Source organism: Erythranthe guttata, chromosome 12, assembly GCF_056151865.1.
Source record: "Erythranthe guttata isolate IM_541 chromosome 12, IM_541, whole genome shotgun sequence".
Taxonomy (NCBI): Eukaryota; Viridiplantae; Streptophyta; class Magnoliopsida; order Lamiales; family Phrymaceae; genus Erythranthe; species Erythranthe guttata.
The window spans coordinates 15,672,446-15,692,703 of NC_142544.1; the positions used below are offsets into that span (position 1 = coordinate 15,672,446).

Genomic DNA, 20,258 nt, shown 5'->3' on the forward strand with positions numbered 1-20,258 from the left:
TTCTCTGCGCTCTTCATTTGATCAATTACAAGACAAGACAACATTATTCATATTTTGTTTCAACTCTTATTGAGCTGTGACTATCATTCATAAGACTGACTATGCTCTCTCTCTACAAATTAAAATTAAAAATATACAATATATGTAAGTATATTGTTATATGTAATGTAACGAGCTGTTCATTTAATTTAGTTTGATGGATTAATTATCTAAAATATAATATAGATAGTTATTCCCAGATAGGTTTTCACTTGTTTGAAAGGATGATTGATGTCTATACGTCGCGCTCTCCTTACTTCATCGATCTACCTCCATTTTTTTTTGAACTTATTCCCAACTCAAAATTTATGAATGATGAATTAGGTAGGTTGACTGAATATGGTCAGCCGAATATAGGTCCTCCAGCTTATTATTTTGTTTAAATCTACATGGACAATGTTAGTGGTTAACTAAAATCTTTGTCAAAGACAAGTAGCCTGTTGGTAAGCACCTTGCACCTATGACTATTTGATCATAAGTTCGAGATACCATGAGGGGAATTGAAAAACTAGTAACTATCCTCCTTTTCAATTATAATTTGTTGTTCTATCTAAATTTGTAAGAAGAAAGATTAATGTATGGATGGATCACTGATACAATCACCTAATATGATCGACTAAATTTTTCGAGAGAATGTGTCGTGGTGATGGAGTTTAAGGACAATAATAACATTTTCTAGTTCAGCTAAGGGTGAGAATGAGGCATTTGAATGCGCAAGTGATAAGACGACAAAAGTTTGAGGGAAGCTTTTAATTGAAGCGATTTCAAGACCCAAGGAATATAGCGATACGATACGATTCAAAGTAGAAGCAGGTAAAACGATACAAAGCTGAAATGGAAAGTTGAATTTACCCTAATTTTAATTAGATTAAAAATTAGTTTCCATTTTAACGTCGAATTATCGAACATTTTGCACGAGGTTTCTTCAATTTTCCTTTATGAAAGCAATCACAAGGTAGAGATAAAACTTAGAAATGAAGAAACTAAAAGGAAATCATCACCCCCGTGTTGGGTAATATCTATCTATCCGGAAACCAATCATTAACCATTCACATGTGTGTTTACTTCATTTGCTTTGTGTTATTAATCATGCCTATTAATCATTGCTAATGTTCCCTCCTCCACTCATCATCCTACAATATATTAATACTATTTAGTTTAATAAACTCTATTAAGAGAATCGGAAGCATCTTCGAAACTCAGATACTAATATACTCCTTACGTTTCTTTTTAAGTGTCGTTTCCTTTACAATTTCAAAATATGACAACTTGTTTTGGTTCAAAATGACAGAATAATGAAGTAACAAAGAGAGATTTGAAGCCACAAAAGGGGTAAGTTTATCAAATACGAACTATTTCCCCTAAAATCAAGAATATTAAACAACTTTCTTGATCGATGTGCATCAATCTTAAACGACACTTATTTTGAAACGATAAATAAATACTCCACTCATATGAGTATAACATAAGGTACAAAATTCAAGAATCAAAAGATAAGTGACACAAAAATGGGCAGACAAACACAATTACTGCATTTGTTTCCCACTTTCAATTCATTCATAAGAGGAAATTAAAAAAAAAAAAAAAAAAAAAAAAACTATTCACAAGATTATATCCTTAATTAATCAACTCCCACCAAATTAAACCCCACCAATGCTATCTCATATTATCTCATTTTTTCACTATACCTCAACCCCCAATAACCCCTAATAACATCACCAAATTAAACCAAAAAAAAAAAAAAAACCCCATTGGACAACATAATTAAAATAAAATTATTAAAAAAAAAAAAAAACTGATCAAACTCGGAGCAAATAAATGCTGAGCTCCGGGCCTCCATTACCATCCGGGTTCATCATGTAGAAAGCCTCCGAATCTTTAGACCCGACGACCCGTTCGAACTTAGCCCGCATATACATCATCTCCCCATCAGGCTCCGACCCGGGAAGCACCCCGGCCCCCATTGAAATCGGGCCGACGGCGTTCAAAACCTTCCACTCATCGGGCCCGCACTCCCTCCTCAGCGCGTACCCGCATTTCTTCCCGTTGCAGTAAGTCCGCCAAACGGGCTCGTCGAGGATCCTGGTCGCCGCCACCACCAAACTACCCTTCTTCTCAATCTTATTGATCTTGTCGCACTCCAGAGCAATCCTCACCAGGCCCGAAGCCATCTCCTTCACCAGGACACTCGTCGGAGTCGCCAGCTCCACCAGAAAAGCCGGCGCCGCCTTGAAATCCTCCTGGAACGCGAACCGCACGTGGCCCCGCCTGTGCCCGAAGAGCGTGCCCACCACCTTCGACCCCAGGTGCGGAGACGGGCCTCGTGTTCGGGCCCGGCCCAGCGCGAGGGCCGAACGCAGCTGCCTGGAGAGCGCGATTACCGAGAGCTTCTTCCTCGCCGGCGGCTTCGCTTGCCCCCCACCGCCGACGGAGAGTGAGTGCTGCAGCATTGTTGGCGGGAAATTATTAGTTACCGGGTCTTCTGATTTGGCGGTTTTTTTGTCGTCGGAGGAGGAGGAGGAGGAGGAAGAGGTGATGCCGGTGGTGAAGGTTAGGATTTCGTGCATGATGACGTCATCATCGTCTTGTTCGTCGAGGAATTTGTTTTTCCAGTGGAAGTATCTTCTGGAGAATGAGAATGAGTCGTGAGGGTTTCTAGCCATGATTGTTTTCATTTTTTTCTTTTTTTTTTTTTCTCTCTCAAGAAATAAAATAAAAAAAGAAAAAGGGATTAAAGCAAGGAATAAATTAAAGGGTGAGGAGGTTTGCTTTTGTCTGGCCTGAGGAATGTGTGTCTGTGTGTGTGTGTGAAAATTGAAAAATAATAATTAAAGAAAAAAAGAAAAGAAATGATAAACAACAAGATTTTTGTGATGCTTTGATCTGAATTCCACCTTTTATATGTATTGTGGTTTAATTGTTATTTATTTATTTATTTTATTTATTGTGAGGTTAGAGAGGGTTCTTTTTGTCAGGGTGAGATGGTGTAAATAATGCTGACAAAAAAAGAAGGTGAGCAGCCCCACCTAATTAATTAACTGAATCTAATTTAAATATTTTAGTATCTTAGAAATGCAAAGAAGAAGAAGAATTGTCTGGAGACAAGAAATTGAAACACACACACAGACACACCACTGCACACACAGAGACAGGTAGACATTTTGAAAAATAATTTAAAGGTAATATGAATAAGAGATTAAATTATGAGCGGATCAGCCGATATTTAATATAAATTGGATTCCATTAATTTTTTGACATGTGATATTCCTAAGTCTTAACTCTTAATAAATTATGCTAATTATAATTAGGGTTATAGGTATTACGGGTTATGCTGAGTTTTTTTTTTTTCCAATTATAAGAATCCTAGTTATATTTTTATTTAAACTATCCACGTGTCAATCATCCTATGGCATCCGATTTTCCTATTAAAACAGGTTATCCGGTCTAAATTTGCACGCTATAAATAATAATAATAATAATAATAATATGGGATTAATCGAATCTTGAATTAATAAAGTTTAAATTTTTATTTGAAATTATTGGAAAGAGGAGAGAGAGAGAGAGAGAGAGAGAGTGGGGGCTTGACTGATTAAAGAGAGTTTGCATTGGAAACAGTTATTAAGGACACACTCACACACACCAAAACTGTACCAAATTTGGACCACTCTCCCAAAACACACACAACACAATTGCACGCTTATTCATGAGAAACATTTGCCACCTTCTTTCTTTATTTTGGTGGCTACTTTTGTAAATTCCAACTTATTATACTCGAATTATTGGTTTTGAGCAGGGATGGTAATGGAACCGGCCACTGGGTACGAGTCGCCCTGTTCTAGAGTATTCTATCCCCATCCCGTTAAAATTCTCAAATGTTATAAATTGGAATCGCTAGACCCGTCCCGTAAATCCCTACAGAGACTCGCCTCGTAAAATTCCCAATCATTATTTCTTTTTATTAATAAAAATGCAAAATTTACTATTAATTGTAAAGACTTGTTTCAAGTTTCAACAAACAAATACATTGCAAATTTAACTTCGGGGATCACTATTTCAAATTCCAACTTTTGCTTACTTGAATACCAAAAAAATAAAAAATAAATAATTAATTGTAAATTACTTTAATACCCTTAATGAAATTAAAACAAAAAAAAAAATATTACAAATACTATTTTTCTTTCTTAAATACCAAATAATCAAAAACTCAAAAAAACCATTTCCCTCCTTCTCCACCTCCTTCTTCTCCCTCCCCAAAAACCCTTCTAAAAAATCTTCCTCACAACAAACCCTTCTAAAAAATCTCACAACAAACCCTTCTAAAAAATCTCAAAACTAAAGAAATTAAAACCTCACAAAACATATAAAATTGAGTTATAAGACAATAATATGGTAGTATATATGAAAGGAGAACACATTAAGGTAAGTATCGATGTCTTTTTTGAGCTTCGAAGTCGATTTTGAAGTTTTCTTTTTTGAAACCCGCCGGCAATTTTCGACACATACAGGTCGATTTTTTGGTCAATTTTCGACACCAACGTGTCGGAAAAAAAAAAAAAAAAAAAAAAAAAACAAATTTCGACACCTACCTGTCGAAAATTCTCCAAATTTCGACAGGTATGTGTCGAAAAAATACTGTTGGTAAAAAAATTTTTTTTTTTTTTTTTTTAACCAATAGTGTTTTTCGACACATACCTGTCGAAATTTGGAGAATTTTCGACAGGTAGGTGTCGAAATTTGTTTTTTTTTTTTTTTTTTTTTTTTTTTCGACACGTTGGTGTCGAAAATTGACCAAAAAATCGACCTGTATGTGTCGAAAATTGCCGACGGGTTAAAAAAAAAAAACTTCAAAATCGACTTCGAAACTCAAAAAAGACTTCGAAGCTCAAAAAAGACTTACCTTAATGGCTTCTCTTTCCACATATACTACCATATTATTGTCTTATAACTCCATTTTATAAGTTTTGTGAGGTTTTGATTTTTTGAATTTGGAGATGTTTTGGAGGATTTAAGAAGATGAAAAAGATAGGGTTAATTGGGTTGTCGCGGCAGTTACGAGCACGTACGGTGGCGTTCGGCGTCGGCGGCGGCGGTGAGGGTTGGAGAGGAGAAGAAATGGTGGAAGTTTTTTTTTTTTTTACAACAAAGGGTTTTTTTTTCTTTTTTTTATTTGGTTTTTGAATAGGTAATTTCTAAAAAAAATTGATATAATTGATATTTTGTATGAAAGGGTGTTTTTGTACTTTTCTTTTTATTTTGGTATTAAAGTAAGAAAAAACTGATAAATATGTACTCAATTTTGGTTTTAAACTTGGTAGTATTCAAGTAAGCAAAAGTTGGGATTTAAAATAGTTGCCCCCTTTAACTTCAAATCTCATACAAAAACCCATTAATTAAAAATATGCATCACATTTTAACATAATAATTAGTAAATAATACAAAAACTATATATACAGGGTCGAGTCTATGGCCGTGTACATATAAACCAGTCCCCATCCTCGTATCCGGTCAAACTTTTTTTGTCAATCCCTCTCCCCGCCACATACTTTTTTCGTGGCGGGTGATACCTGGGAATTTCAGGTCGGGGAGATGCGGGAATCCATCGGGGCGGGCAACTTGTCATCCCTGGTTGTGAGTTTCTTTTGGCATTAGGTTAAGTTTGGTTACATTTTTTATTAAAATATCCACTTTTATTAAACTTATGTGAATTAAATATGAAGACTGAAAATGAGGGCTTACAAAAATTAAATAAGTTCAAGTGAAAGTACAAAAATAGGAGAAGCAGTTAAAAAGCATCACCTGGAGATTTTCCCAGAATTGCTAATCTACTTTAACTTATTTTTAAAAGCTAAAGCTAAAGCAGCTTCGGTACTTGTTTTTAAGTTAAAAGCCTACATTTGATTACTTCTAGCATTTGAACGCACCAGTATATATACAAGGAAAAGAAAGAAACTTATTATACTTATTATTTTTAATTAGCATATTAAAATATATGAAATTAAATTACTGAAATGGCTCTGGTTCCATTCAATATACACCACCTTCAGCAACATATATATAAACCGGCCACTAATGTAACGAAAATCTGGATTGAACTAAGAGCCCGTTTAGCTAGACGCATTTTAAATAGTTGATAAACCCTTACGTATGATAAACTGTTTTAATAGCTGATAAGTTGTTAGAATTAAAAGTATTTGGATAATGATCTTATAAGCTATTTTTATTTATCGTAAGATCTTAAATAAAAAAGTAGGGTAGTACTTTAAAAAAATATATTAAAAGCTCTGCAATAGCTTACTTTGAGAATCTTTAAGATTTATTTTAAAAAAAATACAAACACTTTAAAAGAAGTTATAAGCTCTAAAACATCTAATGATTAATCTCGTTTTAGTAGGTTATAGTTTTAGCCAAATCGGAGGGCTTAACTCCATAGTTTAATTGGATATCTACACTAATCTACTATAAAATGATTAATTCTTTAATTCGGACCTATATTAATATATATACTTGTGCAAGTTTGAGTCACCAAAATATATAAACTACAAGTATTTAAAGCATAGAATTTGAGTGGGGGAGAGCCAAAAATCTTAATAACTGTAATGGTGAAGTATTGATAATTCTTTGCTTTTGAGCCAATAAAACCTTAATCTGCCACATGAATTTCGCCAAATACAGTAGAAACTCGATAAATTAATATGCAATCCTTTAATAATTTCGCTTAGATAATAATTTCTTTCCGTCTCGACTCGATAAATAGTAATTTTTTTTTTTGTTCAGTATGTCAATATTTTGCTAAATTAATAGAATTTTGCTATTTCCACTGTATTAATTTATTAAAGTTTAACTATATATATAGATAGTGCTTCCCAATAATTACTTAGTTTTGATTGTTGAATTTTGTTCCACCGGCGAGTCAATATGCACCACATATTGTTTGTGCATATAGTATTAATTAAATGTCAAACCTTAGCTTCCTCCTTATATATATAATTTACATTCGACTAATTTCATATATATAATATAGTTCAAAAGACATTTGTTATTGAAATCCTGCTTTAATTAATGGTATATAATATGTTGTTATGGGGTTCAAAATTTTATGGATCAACTAATCATCATCTGCACCCAACAACTAGACCCTAAAATAGACCACTTTAGTTATTCCCCAACTATTAATCTAAAAAATAAATAATAAATAAATAAACAATTAAATAATCCGGTCGACCCGAGCTAGATCGGACAAACTCTTTGTTGGGCCGGTCACAATCTATGAATAAGTTGAAAGATTGATTGAAACTTGTGGCCCAATATAATGGCCAGTTTTAATCTTCTTTAATGAATTGAATTGAATTTTTTTTTAATCAATAGAGTTGAATTGAATTGTTACAGGGAAAATTAGCTAATATTCTTTAGTTGGTGATGATTCAAAATGGTGGATAAATTTGATTGGAAGGTAGATGTCACACCTTGTTATTTACATCGGGAGAATTTGAATCGTAGATTTACACACAAACACACACTCACACACATCCATGTGTATGTGTGCTTAGTAAATAGTTATTTATATAAATCTACGGTTCAAAGCCAACCGTTGTAAATAACCAAGTGTAACATCTAACTCCCCTTTAGACGTTGAGATGACTCAGATTTGTCGAACTTTTTATATCTATTTTTCGTGTTTCTAGGTCATATGATTTTGGCTCTCTATCGATGTTGTATAATTATATGCTTTATAAATTGTTTTTGCTTGTTTATTTTAACAAAACTAATTATAAAATCTTAAGTTTTGGTATATACAAAAAAAAAATGACAAACATGGCTGCAAAATTGCAACAAAACTTGCTAAAATTAGTTGCAAATTCGTATTGAACTTCTATTATAATAAAAGAAAGAAAAGTGGCGGTGAACTCTAAAATCGAGTGTTTAACAAAAAAAATAGAACTAAACTTCACAAAGTAGTTCAAAATTGCGAGTGAACTTATGAAAATTGAGTATTTTAACAAAAAATGGCAGTAAACTTTCGAAAATTGCAGACGAACTTTTAAATTTGTCAGCGGACTTCTAAAATTTGCATGAAATTGGCAGTAATTACGAACAATTTTTAAAAATTTGCTGGCAACATTCTCAAATTGACATCGAACTTACATTATGAACATTGTTGGTTAACTTTTGAGATTATTTGAACAAGATATACGATACCAAACTTTCGAAAATTGGCATAATATTGATCGCGAACTTCGATGTTTGACAACACAACTTCTAAATTTTTTTCTTAAATATTGAATAATTGGTTAGTGAACTTCATTAGTAAAGTTTCAACAATAGACATTTCCTGTTTGAGAGTTCCTCCATTTATCCGAGATTTTATACTAATTAGGGATCGTTCGGTTACCGCTATAAGGTTCTACTGACTAAATAGTAGGGGCTAATAACATGTCCGGTTTGTAAGATTCACACTTTTTCAAACCCGCTATTAAATTCAAACTCCGCTATTAAATGTTACTATTTCATTAAATTAGTAGCACCCCTCTCCCTGATATTAATTTAATAGGGGGTGACTAAAAAGGAAAAATACAATTTTATCCTTAAAATTATATTTTATTATTGTAAACTAAGTGGTTTTATAGACAATTCATATGTAATAACTGATTTTAACAAATTTAATAGAAAATCTAATCTAAGAAACCGAACATTCTACTAACTAAATAATTAATTAGTCAGTAGAGAGTTAATTCAATATCATGTAATCAAATTTAACTCAATATATAGGTAACCGGACGAGCCCTTACATAATTATCCTGTGTGATTTACAAGTTTCCTTATCTATTCATAGAGAATGTTTCCGAATCTTTATTTTGTGCAATCAAAATAAGAGAGCAATACAATTTCTTTTTATTACATCATCTATTTTACATCAGCAAATTGTTATTGACTCTAAAAACAATAGAAATTGATCTCTGTTTAATTAAATTAATGTGGAATTTTCAAAACATGGAATATGTATCATTTTATTTGAAGATTCAGACAAAATATCATTTTCAAATCTGTGAATAAGTTGGTGAAACTATGAGACAAACATCAACCATGCATGTATATACACTTGTACAAGCAGTTGAATATTTTGTTCTTGTGATTACCGTGTTTTCTAGAAGACGTTGTTTATTAAACATGATTGTTCATAAACCTCTTTCAATTAGTTTGATTATATTGAAAATTATAAATGTGACAAAATATGTTTGAAAATTAAGAGTTTTAATTGGATTTTCTATTAGATCAATATATATATATATATATATATATATATATATATATATATATATATATATATATATATATATATATATATATATATATATATATATATATATATATATATATATATATATATATATATATATATATATATATATATATATATATATATATCTTTTGCAAAATTTACCTATATAAAAATCGTATAAAAAGAAAAGAAAAAAACCGTCAATTTCAATCACCTATTGATCGATAAACTGGATAAGAAAAGTTCAAGTTCGAATTCGAGCTTAACAAATTAATTAAAGTAGCAATACCTTTTTTATTCTAAATTGTAATGGTTGTATCTTCTAAACTGTATTTTTGGTTCTTGTTTTTGAATATCTTCTAGAACTTCAACATAATATAAAACAATAAATTATTTGACTAATATGGCAGAGGATAAAATAATAGATAGATCAAGTGATCGAAAACTTAGTTGACCTAAGGAAAAGATATTGCCTGACTTAGCCAAACCAACCCAGTTGACTTGATAAGTTACTTATATCGTTTGACTTATGACATAATAAGTTGACTTAGTGAATAGTTAGTTGACTTGTAAAAGTTGACTAATCCGAAATATTGGTTGGCTTGGCCCAAAAAGAAAGTGGACTAATGTAATTGATCAAGGTTAGTTCATGGCTTCGGCGACTTGCACCGGCGAGGGCCGGTTTTGAATCAAACGAAACAATAAACGGAGGTCATCTGCAAAAATGAAATCCGTAGTAATTTAATTAAAACCTAAACTAATTACTGTTCGCTAGTAGAAACAGGACTTTTTACTACGGTAAAAAGCCGTAGCAAAAGCCAAAAGGTACATTTTACCACTTGACAATCTTGGCATCGTAGTTTAGGATTTACCGTTGCAAAAAAGTATTTGCTACGGCCATTTACCGTAGCAAAAAACTTAATTTTTACAACGAATTTAGTACATTTTGCTACAGTTAATGATTGTAAAAACCAATGTTTCTACTAGTGGTTAAAAGATTAGTTCAAATGATCAAGAAAGACTTCTTATATTGTAAACAACACTCTGTAAAATCATACACGAGAGAAAGCATAACGAATTGCGAGAGAGCTAGGGTTTTCATTTCGTTTAGGGTTTCTATGTGAAATGAGTGATCTTGATGTATTTAATTCGTAATGTTTGTGATCATTTGATAGTAATAAAAAGTTCTTACTGCTCCCATTTACTAGGGTCGTCAAAAGATTTGAACCGTGTAAATTACGAGTCGTCGTTTTGTGAATTCGTTCTTTATTTTCGCATTGTATGTATTCTCGAATCACAACAATTACCTTAATTATCATCTCCTCTATGAAAATTTGTGCTGAGTATCTTTTGTCGAACTATCTCTTTTAAATATTCGCATCTTATTTAGGTTTTGAAAAAAAAAACACTAAATTTTAGTTAATTTGACCTCTTCAGTGCTACTAGCACAAAGTCTTGTGTATTATGTCTATATTACAAAAATGCCATGTATTAAAAATATCATGCCGCCTAGTGAAAGATCAAAGAAGCATTACTTCCCTCATTAAACCGAAATCTTCAAACTAAAACATTAAACAAAATATATTATTAAAGAATAAAAAAAAAACACACAAACCGTTATTATTTTATTATATATTGAAGAACAAAATACACGCTGAAGCCTACTAGAAACAAAATAAATCTGCAACAATAATAATTAAATTAAAAAAAAAAAAGAATAAATGCAATAATATTATGATCAAAAAAATCACACGTCAACATAAGACACATAAACAGTATACTCCAAAACACCATAATCCTCGACAGCATCGTACGAGTAAGTGTTCGAGATCGAAAACCCACGCGCCATCCTGAAAACCCCGGTCCCACCCACCACCGGCAGCTCCCTATCGCTACTCCCGATCGGGTTCTGCCCTAATATGCAGAGGGTACTCCCATTGTACTTTCCGGCGGTGAACACAAAGTTGAGGTTCATCGTCAGGGCGGAGTTCGTCAAGTCCGACGAGGCGATGTGCCCCTGAGCCCGGCCCACCTTCGCGGAGTTCCGGTCGGGCTCCGCCGTGATCAGGTCGTCCAAAACCCTAACCTGACCGAACATCGTCGGCGAAGTTGCGGTGATCTCCGCCCGAGCAACCTCCCAGATGGTGGCGTTGGGCCCGCCGAGCTTGTCCTGGATGTAGAAACGGAGTTTCGCGAATTTTTGCTTTTGCTGTGAGAAGCTTTTGAACCATTTGTCTGCTTCGTCTTCTTTCGCTTCTCTTCTTCTTGAAGTGGCGTGTGCGGCTGAGATGAGCAGTAAGCAAAGAATCAGAACTCTGCAGAGTTTTTCCATTGTATGTATTGTTTTTATTTTTATTTTAGTAAATGCAGTATGGTGTATAAATTGATGATGGTTTTGATGTTGTGGAGCTATGGGGATTATTTATAGGAGAAATTGCTTGGGAGCTAAGATGGCTTCGGAAAAATTCAAACATGGAGAAATTCGTGGCATGCTACTATACAAAACTTTAATATATATATATATATATATATATATATATATATATATATATATATATATTGGACCCTCAATAAACTAATAACATTATTTAAATAATAATTTATCCCGATCCTGACTCGGTGATACTGTATTAAATTGTTAGATCAGTAATCTAAGGTTTTTATAAATTAATAAAATTTTGCTAGTTCAGGCAGTATTAAATCATAGAGGTTTAGCTGTGATTAATTTCACCTTCTATTTTTTCATTTTTATTTGTGATGGAGTTGCTTAGGGGTTTGATCACATGTACTTAATTCCGCAGCCTAATTAAAGTATGTAACACTTGGGTATATATTATACATAAAAAGCTACCTGGCCTCCATTCCATTATGTTTTGTAGTAATACCAAATAATAAAAATTATGAAATATATATATACTTTGTACTCTCAATTAACATGCATGTATAATAATACTTAGCCGCCTCTCTATAAATTAGATCATGTTATAGTAGAACCTCGATAACTTAATACTCAATAAATTAAAATAATAATTTCTTTTGATTCCGAGTAGGTAAAAATATACTAAATTATTAACTCAATAATTTAATATTTTACTAAATTAATAGAATGTTGCTAGTCCAAACTGTATTATACTAATTCATATTTGAATATTAATTATTATAAACTAGACGACGGTTCTACTAATTAATTCTAACTCGAAAAATACAACATTATTCAAACCGTCACTTTAACTCTTAGCATCTAATATATAATAAATTAAAATCTGGTTCGAGGAAGAAGCCATTGTGTGGTGAAAGGGATACATACAATATTTATATTATGTGGCTTATAAACATATATAGTTTTGAGATTTTTGAATTCTTCAAATTCAATCTACCAACTATATAATAATTAGTCCTTATTTCTCAACCTAATCTATATATTATATTATATAATATTATATTATGTGTTTGAATTTTCAAGAGTACGTGTAAACTTTCAAGGTATATTAATTGAACCTAGCTAGGCCAAGAAAAGTATGCTGAAATCAGTAATTTTTCTTCCTTTTATCCGCACGGAAAACTAATTAATGTATTTCATAATTAATTTCATTATACTCGTTCCAGGATTAATTAATTATTTGACTGAGCCAACCAATTGAGTAATTTTATTTTATTTTATATTAAAGAAAGGAAATGTAAATATTAATTACTTACCAAGTCAAAAAAATATATAGATACATGGAGTATATGGCAATCAACGTTAGATTTTATTTAAGGGCATTGAACGAGTCAGGCTCGGATCTACGATCTTGTTACTCTCTCTCTCTCTCTCTCTCTCTCTCTCTAGGTTCGATATGAAGTACTATAAAAGTCAAAGTAGAGTGGTTAAGCTAAACTTCCATTTGTACGAAATTTCTTTCAGCTTCTACCGTACAATTAAACCCATATTGTCAACGGTGAATAATATCTATACAATTTTGCAAATAAATCCCTGCCGCGCGTGTGATTCTGCATTGGATTTTTGCCACGTGGCAACCAGTGCAACACAACAGACCATAATTTTTTTTTTATTTTTCTTTTGTACTTTTTATTGGGATATATTCAATTAGTAAAGGGAGATGGTAAATTGAATAGCCAACTGAATAATAATCTAGTACTAATTGATGAATAAATTATAGTTGATAACCGAATTTTTATACTTTAACACTAGAAAATTGTAGCAAAACACCAGATTACAGTGCCAACAAGTGTGAATAAAATCTACTTGACTATGGAATTAAAGAAGGAATTATAATTGACTACGAGATTTTTATAGTTAACACTGAAAATCCAAGCTTTGTAGTAATGGAGATGACTACGAGCATATTTTTTACTATAAGATTAAAAATCAAGAGTACGTCAAAGTTGAAGTAACCCTCTAAAGGATATAAAATAAGGTGCAAATAATTCTAATTGATCCAACACTAAACAATATAATGTTAAAGTAACACGAGCATTAATTATTTTTTATAAGATTAAAAATCAAGAGTACATCAAAGTTGAAGTAACCATCTAAAAGATTTAAATTAAGGTGCAAACAATTCTAATTAATCCAACACTAAATTAATAATGTTAAAGTAACACGAGCATTAATTTTTATTTGATTAAAAATCAAGAGTACATCAAAGTTGAACTAACCATCTAAACGATATACAATAAGGTGCGAACAGTTCTAATTGATCCAACAATGAACAAACAAAATAACAGCACCCGTGACGGCCGTACGGTGAGAACCTCACCGTGTGCAGCGTTGGCTTAGAGGACCGAGCCGCAGTCAGCCTGTGGGGCCCATGAGAGAAGATATGTATTATAGTTAATAGGGTGTAAATCGAACGGAAAAAAAATCCATTTTTTTCTCGAAGTGAATAAACTAACTGCATTTTCGCCCCAAAAGAATCTGATAAAATCAGAAATCGGAATTTAAAATTTTGGAATGAAAAAACTTGTTCCAAAGTTAGATTTTTTTGGATCAGAATCGATGGAATTCAAAAATTTCAAACTTTTAATTAACTATAACCAAAATCAGTCGCCGAGGTAGAGGCGGACCAAAATTTTTGCAATTTTGATGTAAATATTTGAAAAATCGGATTTTGGCATGTGTGGTGGTTTGAGGCTATCCGATGTGGATCAAACCTTAGAGACGGGTCAAAACTTAGAGGTAAAAATTGCGCAAAATTTAGTTTTTCCAATTTTTTTTATTTTTTTTTTGTTAAATATAGGGCTTTTAGTGCAAACCGCAGGGCTATGTTATTCTTCCCTCACTGAGCTCTCTTGATCTGTTTTTTCCGTAAAAAAAGAAAGCAACGGCGCTCTACAAATCAACGAGGATAGAATCGTGTTTATTAAATGGGAATATAATCATGATTAAATATATAATTATGATCTTATTATCATAAAACTTTTATTATGTATATGTTTTGAGTATTTACAAATAATATTTAGAATTATATTACACTAAATTTAAAAAACTGGTTTATTTCCGACTTAACGGCGAATAATCATCGTCGTGCCGATTAATCATGAGGCACCCTAACCGCCTCCGATCTGACTCACACTTTATAGAACCTTGTATAATTAATAAAAAAATGCATAATAAACTTGATACTATAAGTGTAATTTTCAAAAAAAATATTTTCGGAATATGTATTTCAATTCAGTTAATGTTTTCTTTTTGGAAAATCGATCGAAATTTCAAAATTCGGAATGAGAAATATTGTGCCACACTTCGAAAATTTCGTTTTCTTCGTAATAGGAAACACACTACAAAAACCTCCCAACTATTACACATTTTACATCACACACTACACCAGCCAATTTCATGAAAATCATTCACTGCAAATTCGAACATAATCAAGAATGATGTCAGAAACAAAGACACTTACTTCCCCAATGATTCTCTGTCTGAAAAAAACCCAACTCTCAATCGTCGTTACAATCCAAAGGAAAGGGATTAAAACCGCTTGCAGACATATTTTCCAAAGGTCCGAAAAGAGGCCGTGGGGGATTCTTCCAATCGTACCAATCCCAACCCTCGCATTTCTCAGGCTCGGGATTTTGTGGCGTTTGGTTTGGATCGGAAAGAAATGCGCGCACGAATATTGCTACTATGTGAAGAGGCTTATCCACTCTCGAGACGACGTTGTTGATCACAGTTAGGTACTCGATTTTGTGAATGTCTAGCCCTGTTTCCTCCTTCACCTCTCTCGTTGCACATTCCTCAAAGCTCTCACCTGAAATTATCTCAACTTAGGGTCGAAACCGGATCGGATCGGAATTGACAATTGGGGAAAAATTCCAACTTTTTTCGGAAGTTAAAAACTAATTCCAATTTTGCTCCTAAAACAATCAGAAAAAGGAATTTCGGAAATTGGAATGATTTTTTTCCCCCCAAAATCGGAAATTTCCGTATCGAAATTAACGGTATCCGGAAATTCCAAACTTTTAGTCACTTGTAACATAAAATCGGCTCGAAAATCAAAATCTAATATGAATTCCAATAGCGTTCCAAAAAAATCGGAAACCGGAATAAAAAAATGTAGTTCGAAAATTCGGATTTTTTTTATCCAGTGGAATTCGGAAATTCGGTTTCAATTTCCACTCCTAATCTCAGCCCAGGGAACTACTTGATAATTTATTCTAAACAAATTATCAGATAAATAGAGAAACTCTTCACACTTATAGACTAACCCTAGGCATAAAATACGACATCGTTTCAGGTGTCTGTCATTAATCAAAGGAAAACAATTAAGACTAATTTCTGAGCTAAACACTTACTAAATGTTCTATTAGTCGCTGATTAGGTCTTCAACAGTTTCACCAGTGACGAGGAATTTATTACTACAAATCAAGGAAACAATTACAGTAAACAAATCTGCAAATATGTATAAAAACAAATTAGTAAGTGCTGACCGAACTCAAGGTGGCCGCCGGGAAGCGCGAAGGTGTCGCGGCCGACGGAAGAGCGGCGCCGCCCCAACAGCAGCTTGTTCCCCTTCAGCAGAAACACCACCACCGCAACTTTAGGCCTCGGTGCCTCCTCCCCACCATTCTCCATTTCTCCTATCCTTACTAATTATTTTAATATCCTCTCAGTTTCACTAAATATCATTAACATTTGAATTAATATTATAGTGAATTGGGGGAGAAAATTAGGGCACGATGATCAAAATTCAAAAATTTATTTCCAGGAAGAAAGGCAAGAAGGTTATTCGTCTTTTCCCGCTGTCGTATGTGGGCCATAAATAAATTAATATAATATAATTTTATTTGGGCTGGACACGTCACGGGCTCGGGCCCAAGTTAAGTTCTTAAAAAAGCCCAATATATCATTTATTTTTATTTTGAATTTTATTTCTTTATATTTCAGATATCATTTATTGGGCTTTTAGCACTTATGTAGTCTTTAATTGTCAAAAAAACCATGTTAAAAAAATAAGCAAAAAACCGCCTACAAAATTTATTCAAGGTCAATAAAGCCCCTGCGAGTCATTCGTGCACTACACTCGCCTAATTTGTGACTGGAAGTGTATTTTTGACTCAAATACCCGTGAAGTTAATGTATTTTGTTTTCCCTTTTTTTTTATGATTTTTTTGCTAATGTGGAGATAATATTTTTTATTTTTTCTAGTTTATTTGTATTCTATATTTTATTTTTGTATTTTTTTTAAATTGAAATATTATTAAAAATAAAGGTAAACTGACGACTAACCCCACTTATAATAAAGTCGTACAAAGAGATATATATGAAAGGATTTTTCATGTTAAATAATCATGCATGCCAATCCCACAATTACATGTTAGTTTTTCCGTACAATTATTATTATATTGTTAATTAAACTAAAGATCTCCCGATGCATTGGCTTAATAATCACAAATCATAATACAAAATAATATTTAAGCATGTTAATTAACAAGTGTCGAACTCTGACGAACCATCATCATCTGCAGGTTGACCTAATTTTAAGTTGACATCAATATAAAAATAAGAGATTTGATCCTAAACAAAACTAATTAATAAACTTTTTTTTGAAGTTATTATATTATATATATTTAATAAATTTTAGTAATATTTAACCACCTATGTTAGAAGAACTTGAATATATGATGATTTAACCAATATATTTGCATTTACAAAAGTTGGAAGAAAATTATTTTAAAAATACAATTGAACTTCACATCATATTATAATAATAGGAGATAAAAAAAAATTAAAAACAGCCTCGATTTATCCGTTTTAGGCCAAAAATTGTCCGTTATATTCGATTCTATATTTCGAAAAATATGTTATAGTTATATATAAAGTATATATTAATTTATTTACAATATCCACACACAAGAAAATAATGTTAGTAGTGCCAAAAGTTGTATGGATGAGAGTATGTACAAAGTTGACGATGCAAATTCAGTGGCGGAGCCAGCATATGGTCAAAGAGAGTCATGGTCCCTCTAACATTTCTTAAGTTCGTATTATTTTATATAAAAATATAAAAAAGTTCGTGTATAACAACATTTATAACGTCTCTATTCAGAATTTTTTTAATGTATTTTCGTCTCTCCCGGACTTCAAATCAACTTCACCAATAATGTAATATCAAACTATCCATTGCTTTTCTTGTAGAATAATATGCCACTCTTTTCTTACTTGTGCAACAAATAGACACCACACCAACTTTTCACCTTGAGATAAATTTTTCAATAAACCAATAAAAATAGGTCAAAAAAAAAGCTATGGTATATATTAATTGAACTAATTGCCGCCAACTATATATATTTTGAAAGCTGGTTTATTCTATGCTACACCCGGTGAACTTCACCGGGTATTTAAGATTTTGACATGTGGCATTTAATAATATAAATAGTTAATTATATAAAATTTAATTGTTAGCGAAAAAATTAAATCAATAAAATCGCTTTAATATAGTTAATAAGATTTTCTCTCTCCAATTATTTCTTTGTTATCAATTACCTCTCCATTTTTCGATTCAGGAAAAAAAAATTTACTCCTCCATTAACTGTGTTCTACCATTACTGCACTTCTTCACTATTTTAATTTTTATTAAGTTCTTTCACGATAAATTGCACTGGAAAATAAGATATTGGCTCTTATTTGTGAAATCTGACTTTGATAAATTTCTACTTCCGAGTCAAATATTGGTATGCTTGTAGATCACTCAAAAATAAAAAATGAAAAATAAAAACAGACATTAATTTATCCAAAAATGGTTTTCCACTTATGCTTATGTTAATTTAATTGTAAAGTTTGCATTATCAGTATCATTTTAATTTCTTCATTTGGGTGGGAAGCCACTGTTACATAATCTAAACAAATAATGGAGAAATGCATTATAATGGTGGAAGATGGTTAACGAATGTGTAATTGAAGAATAAGGAAAGAATTGTAGAGAGAAAATCATAATTGCCTATAATAAAGTGATTCTATTAATTTATTTATCTTCCTATAATTAAAGTTACATAATTAACTACTTAATTATTAAATACCACATGTCAAAATCTCAAGACATTCGGTGAAGTTCACCGGGTGTAGCATAGAATAGACCTTTGAAGCTGCAGTCATTGCCTACCACGTGGTAATCATCAAATTTATTTACTTTTCTAATTTATTTTTGTTTTATTTTCAAAAGAATGGTCATCATCAATTGAAGTGCTTTCTTATCAATCATTTCTGACTTTATTAAGCATAAAATATATCGTCTTAAATAGCTGTGCAGAATTTCTCTTTTATGATACGGTTTCATAAAAGAGAATTTCCCTCTAATTTATTTTTGAATAGTATTTCAATTTTAATTTATCATCTGAGTTTCATTTAGAAAAAAAACAATTTTGAATATTTCATCCTTCGATAAATTATATTTATATTATTAATATTATTATGCATTATTTTATTCTATACGGGTAGATTGAAAATTGAACTCCCATAATTACGAATTTTTTTCTTGAAATTGAATTAGTATTTATTTTTCACTTAATTTTTTTTTGATTTCTTCATTAAGAAATTATTGGACTTGTAAGAAACCGAATAAAATTTCCAATCAATATATAGATAATGTACCTGTCTCAATCAAGAAAAGGGTTGTTTACACAATAAATTAAAAATTAAATTGGGCACTGATATTAGTGGAAGCATTGGGCACGACACAGTTACGATGATGAACTAAGATGCAATACGTAAATAATGAGTTTGAGGATAAGTATATATAGGTGACAATTTTTGTATTTGGTTTCTCTTTAATAAAGTTCCCACACATGCATGTTCTAACGTACAATATAATTTAGTTTCGTGTACGTTTATTTTATTTTGTCACTTCGTTTGGTGTGATCAGTCCACTATAGTATCTGTCACGGAAGTTTCTTTGCACAAGAAATTTCATCTTCATATGATCTGGTTTCCACGAAAAACTAGTCAGTCTTTGCTCGATCTTATCCATTAACGGACAAGAACATACGATTTTGTAAGGCAAACATAAAAGTTGAAAGAGTATGCAACGAAAACAAACACACAAACACAATTTGGGCAAGTCGCAACATTTATAGTGATTTTCCACAAATAATACAGAGGAAGAATAAGGTGCACAATACACAAAATTCTTAATTACACAAATGCTCAACAATGCAATCTGAATTTTCTATTTAGATGAGTCGGATTTGTGCGTTATTAATCATATAAATACATGAAGTTTACGCATTATATGGTTTAACCATATAAATAATAGTCGATATGTATGGCTGTCTTGTTGCTATCCCTCACTTAGCACCATTTCTCGGTCATGACTCGGCCACACCCGAGTCCTAGCCGATGTCTCTGAATAAGGGGCTAACAAACCTCCGCCATCGATGGTGTTTGACGCCCTCGACTGTCGAACCAAAATATCAACTCCAATTGTTTCATTCAATAGTAAAATAT

At 32.0% G+C, this 20,258-nt stretch overlaps 2 protein-coding genes and 1 non-coding gene across 3 annotated transcripts; all 3 read right to left on the bottom strand.

Moving 5' to 3' along the window:
* Positions 1-1,537: 1,537 nt before the first annotated feature.
* LOC105967477 (protein MIZU-KUSSEI 1) lies at positions 1,538-2,916 on the bottom strand. Its single transcript, XR_016034931.1, has one exon. It is a non-coding gene; the product is annotated as a protein MIZU-KUSSEI 1 (transcript).
* Positions 2,917-10,911: 7,995 nt separating this feature from the next.
* Positions 10,912-11,805, bottom strand: LOC105967456 (dirigent protein 22). The gene has a single exon (XM_012992051.2). It carries the CDS (start codon positions 11,646-11,648, stop codon positions 11,064-11,066), a length of 585 nt encoding a protein of 194 aa, XP_012847505.2. The 5' UTR covers positions 11,649-11,805; the 3' UTR covers positions 10,912-11,063.
* A 3,256-nt stretch (positions 11,806-15,061) lies between these two features.
* On the bottom strand, positions 15,062-16,547 carry NUDX1 (nudix hydrolase 1). Its single transcript, XM_012992079.2, has 2 exons — positions 16,247-16,547; positions 15,062-15,567 (listed from the first exon to the last, which is right to left on the bottom strand). Exons 1-2 carry the CDS (start codon positions 16,389-16,391, stop codon positions 15,257-15,259), a joined length of 456 nt encoding a protein of 151 aa, XP_012847533.2. The 5' UTR covers positions 16,392-16,547; the 3' UTR covers positions 15,062-15,256.
* Between the last annotated feature and the right edge of the window lie 3,711 nt (positions 16,548-20,258).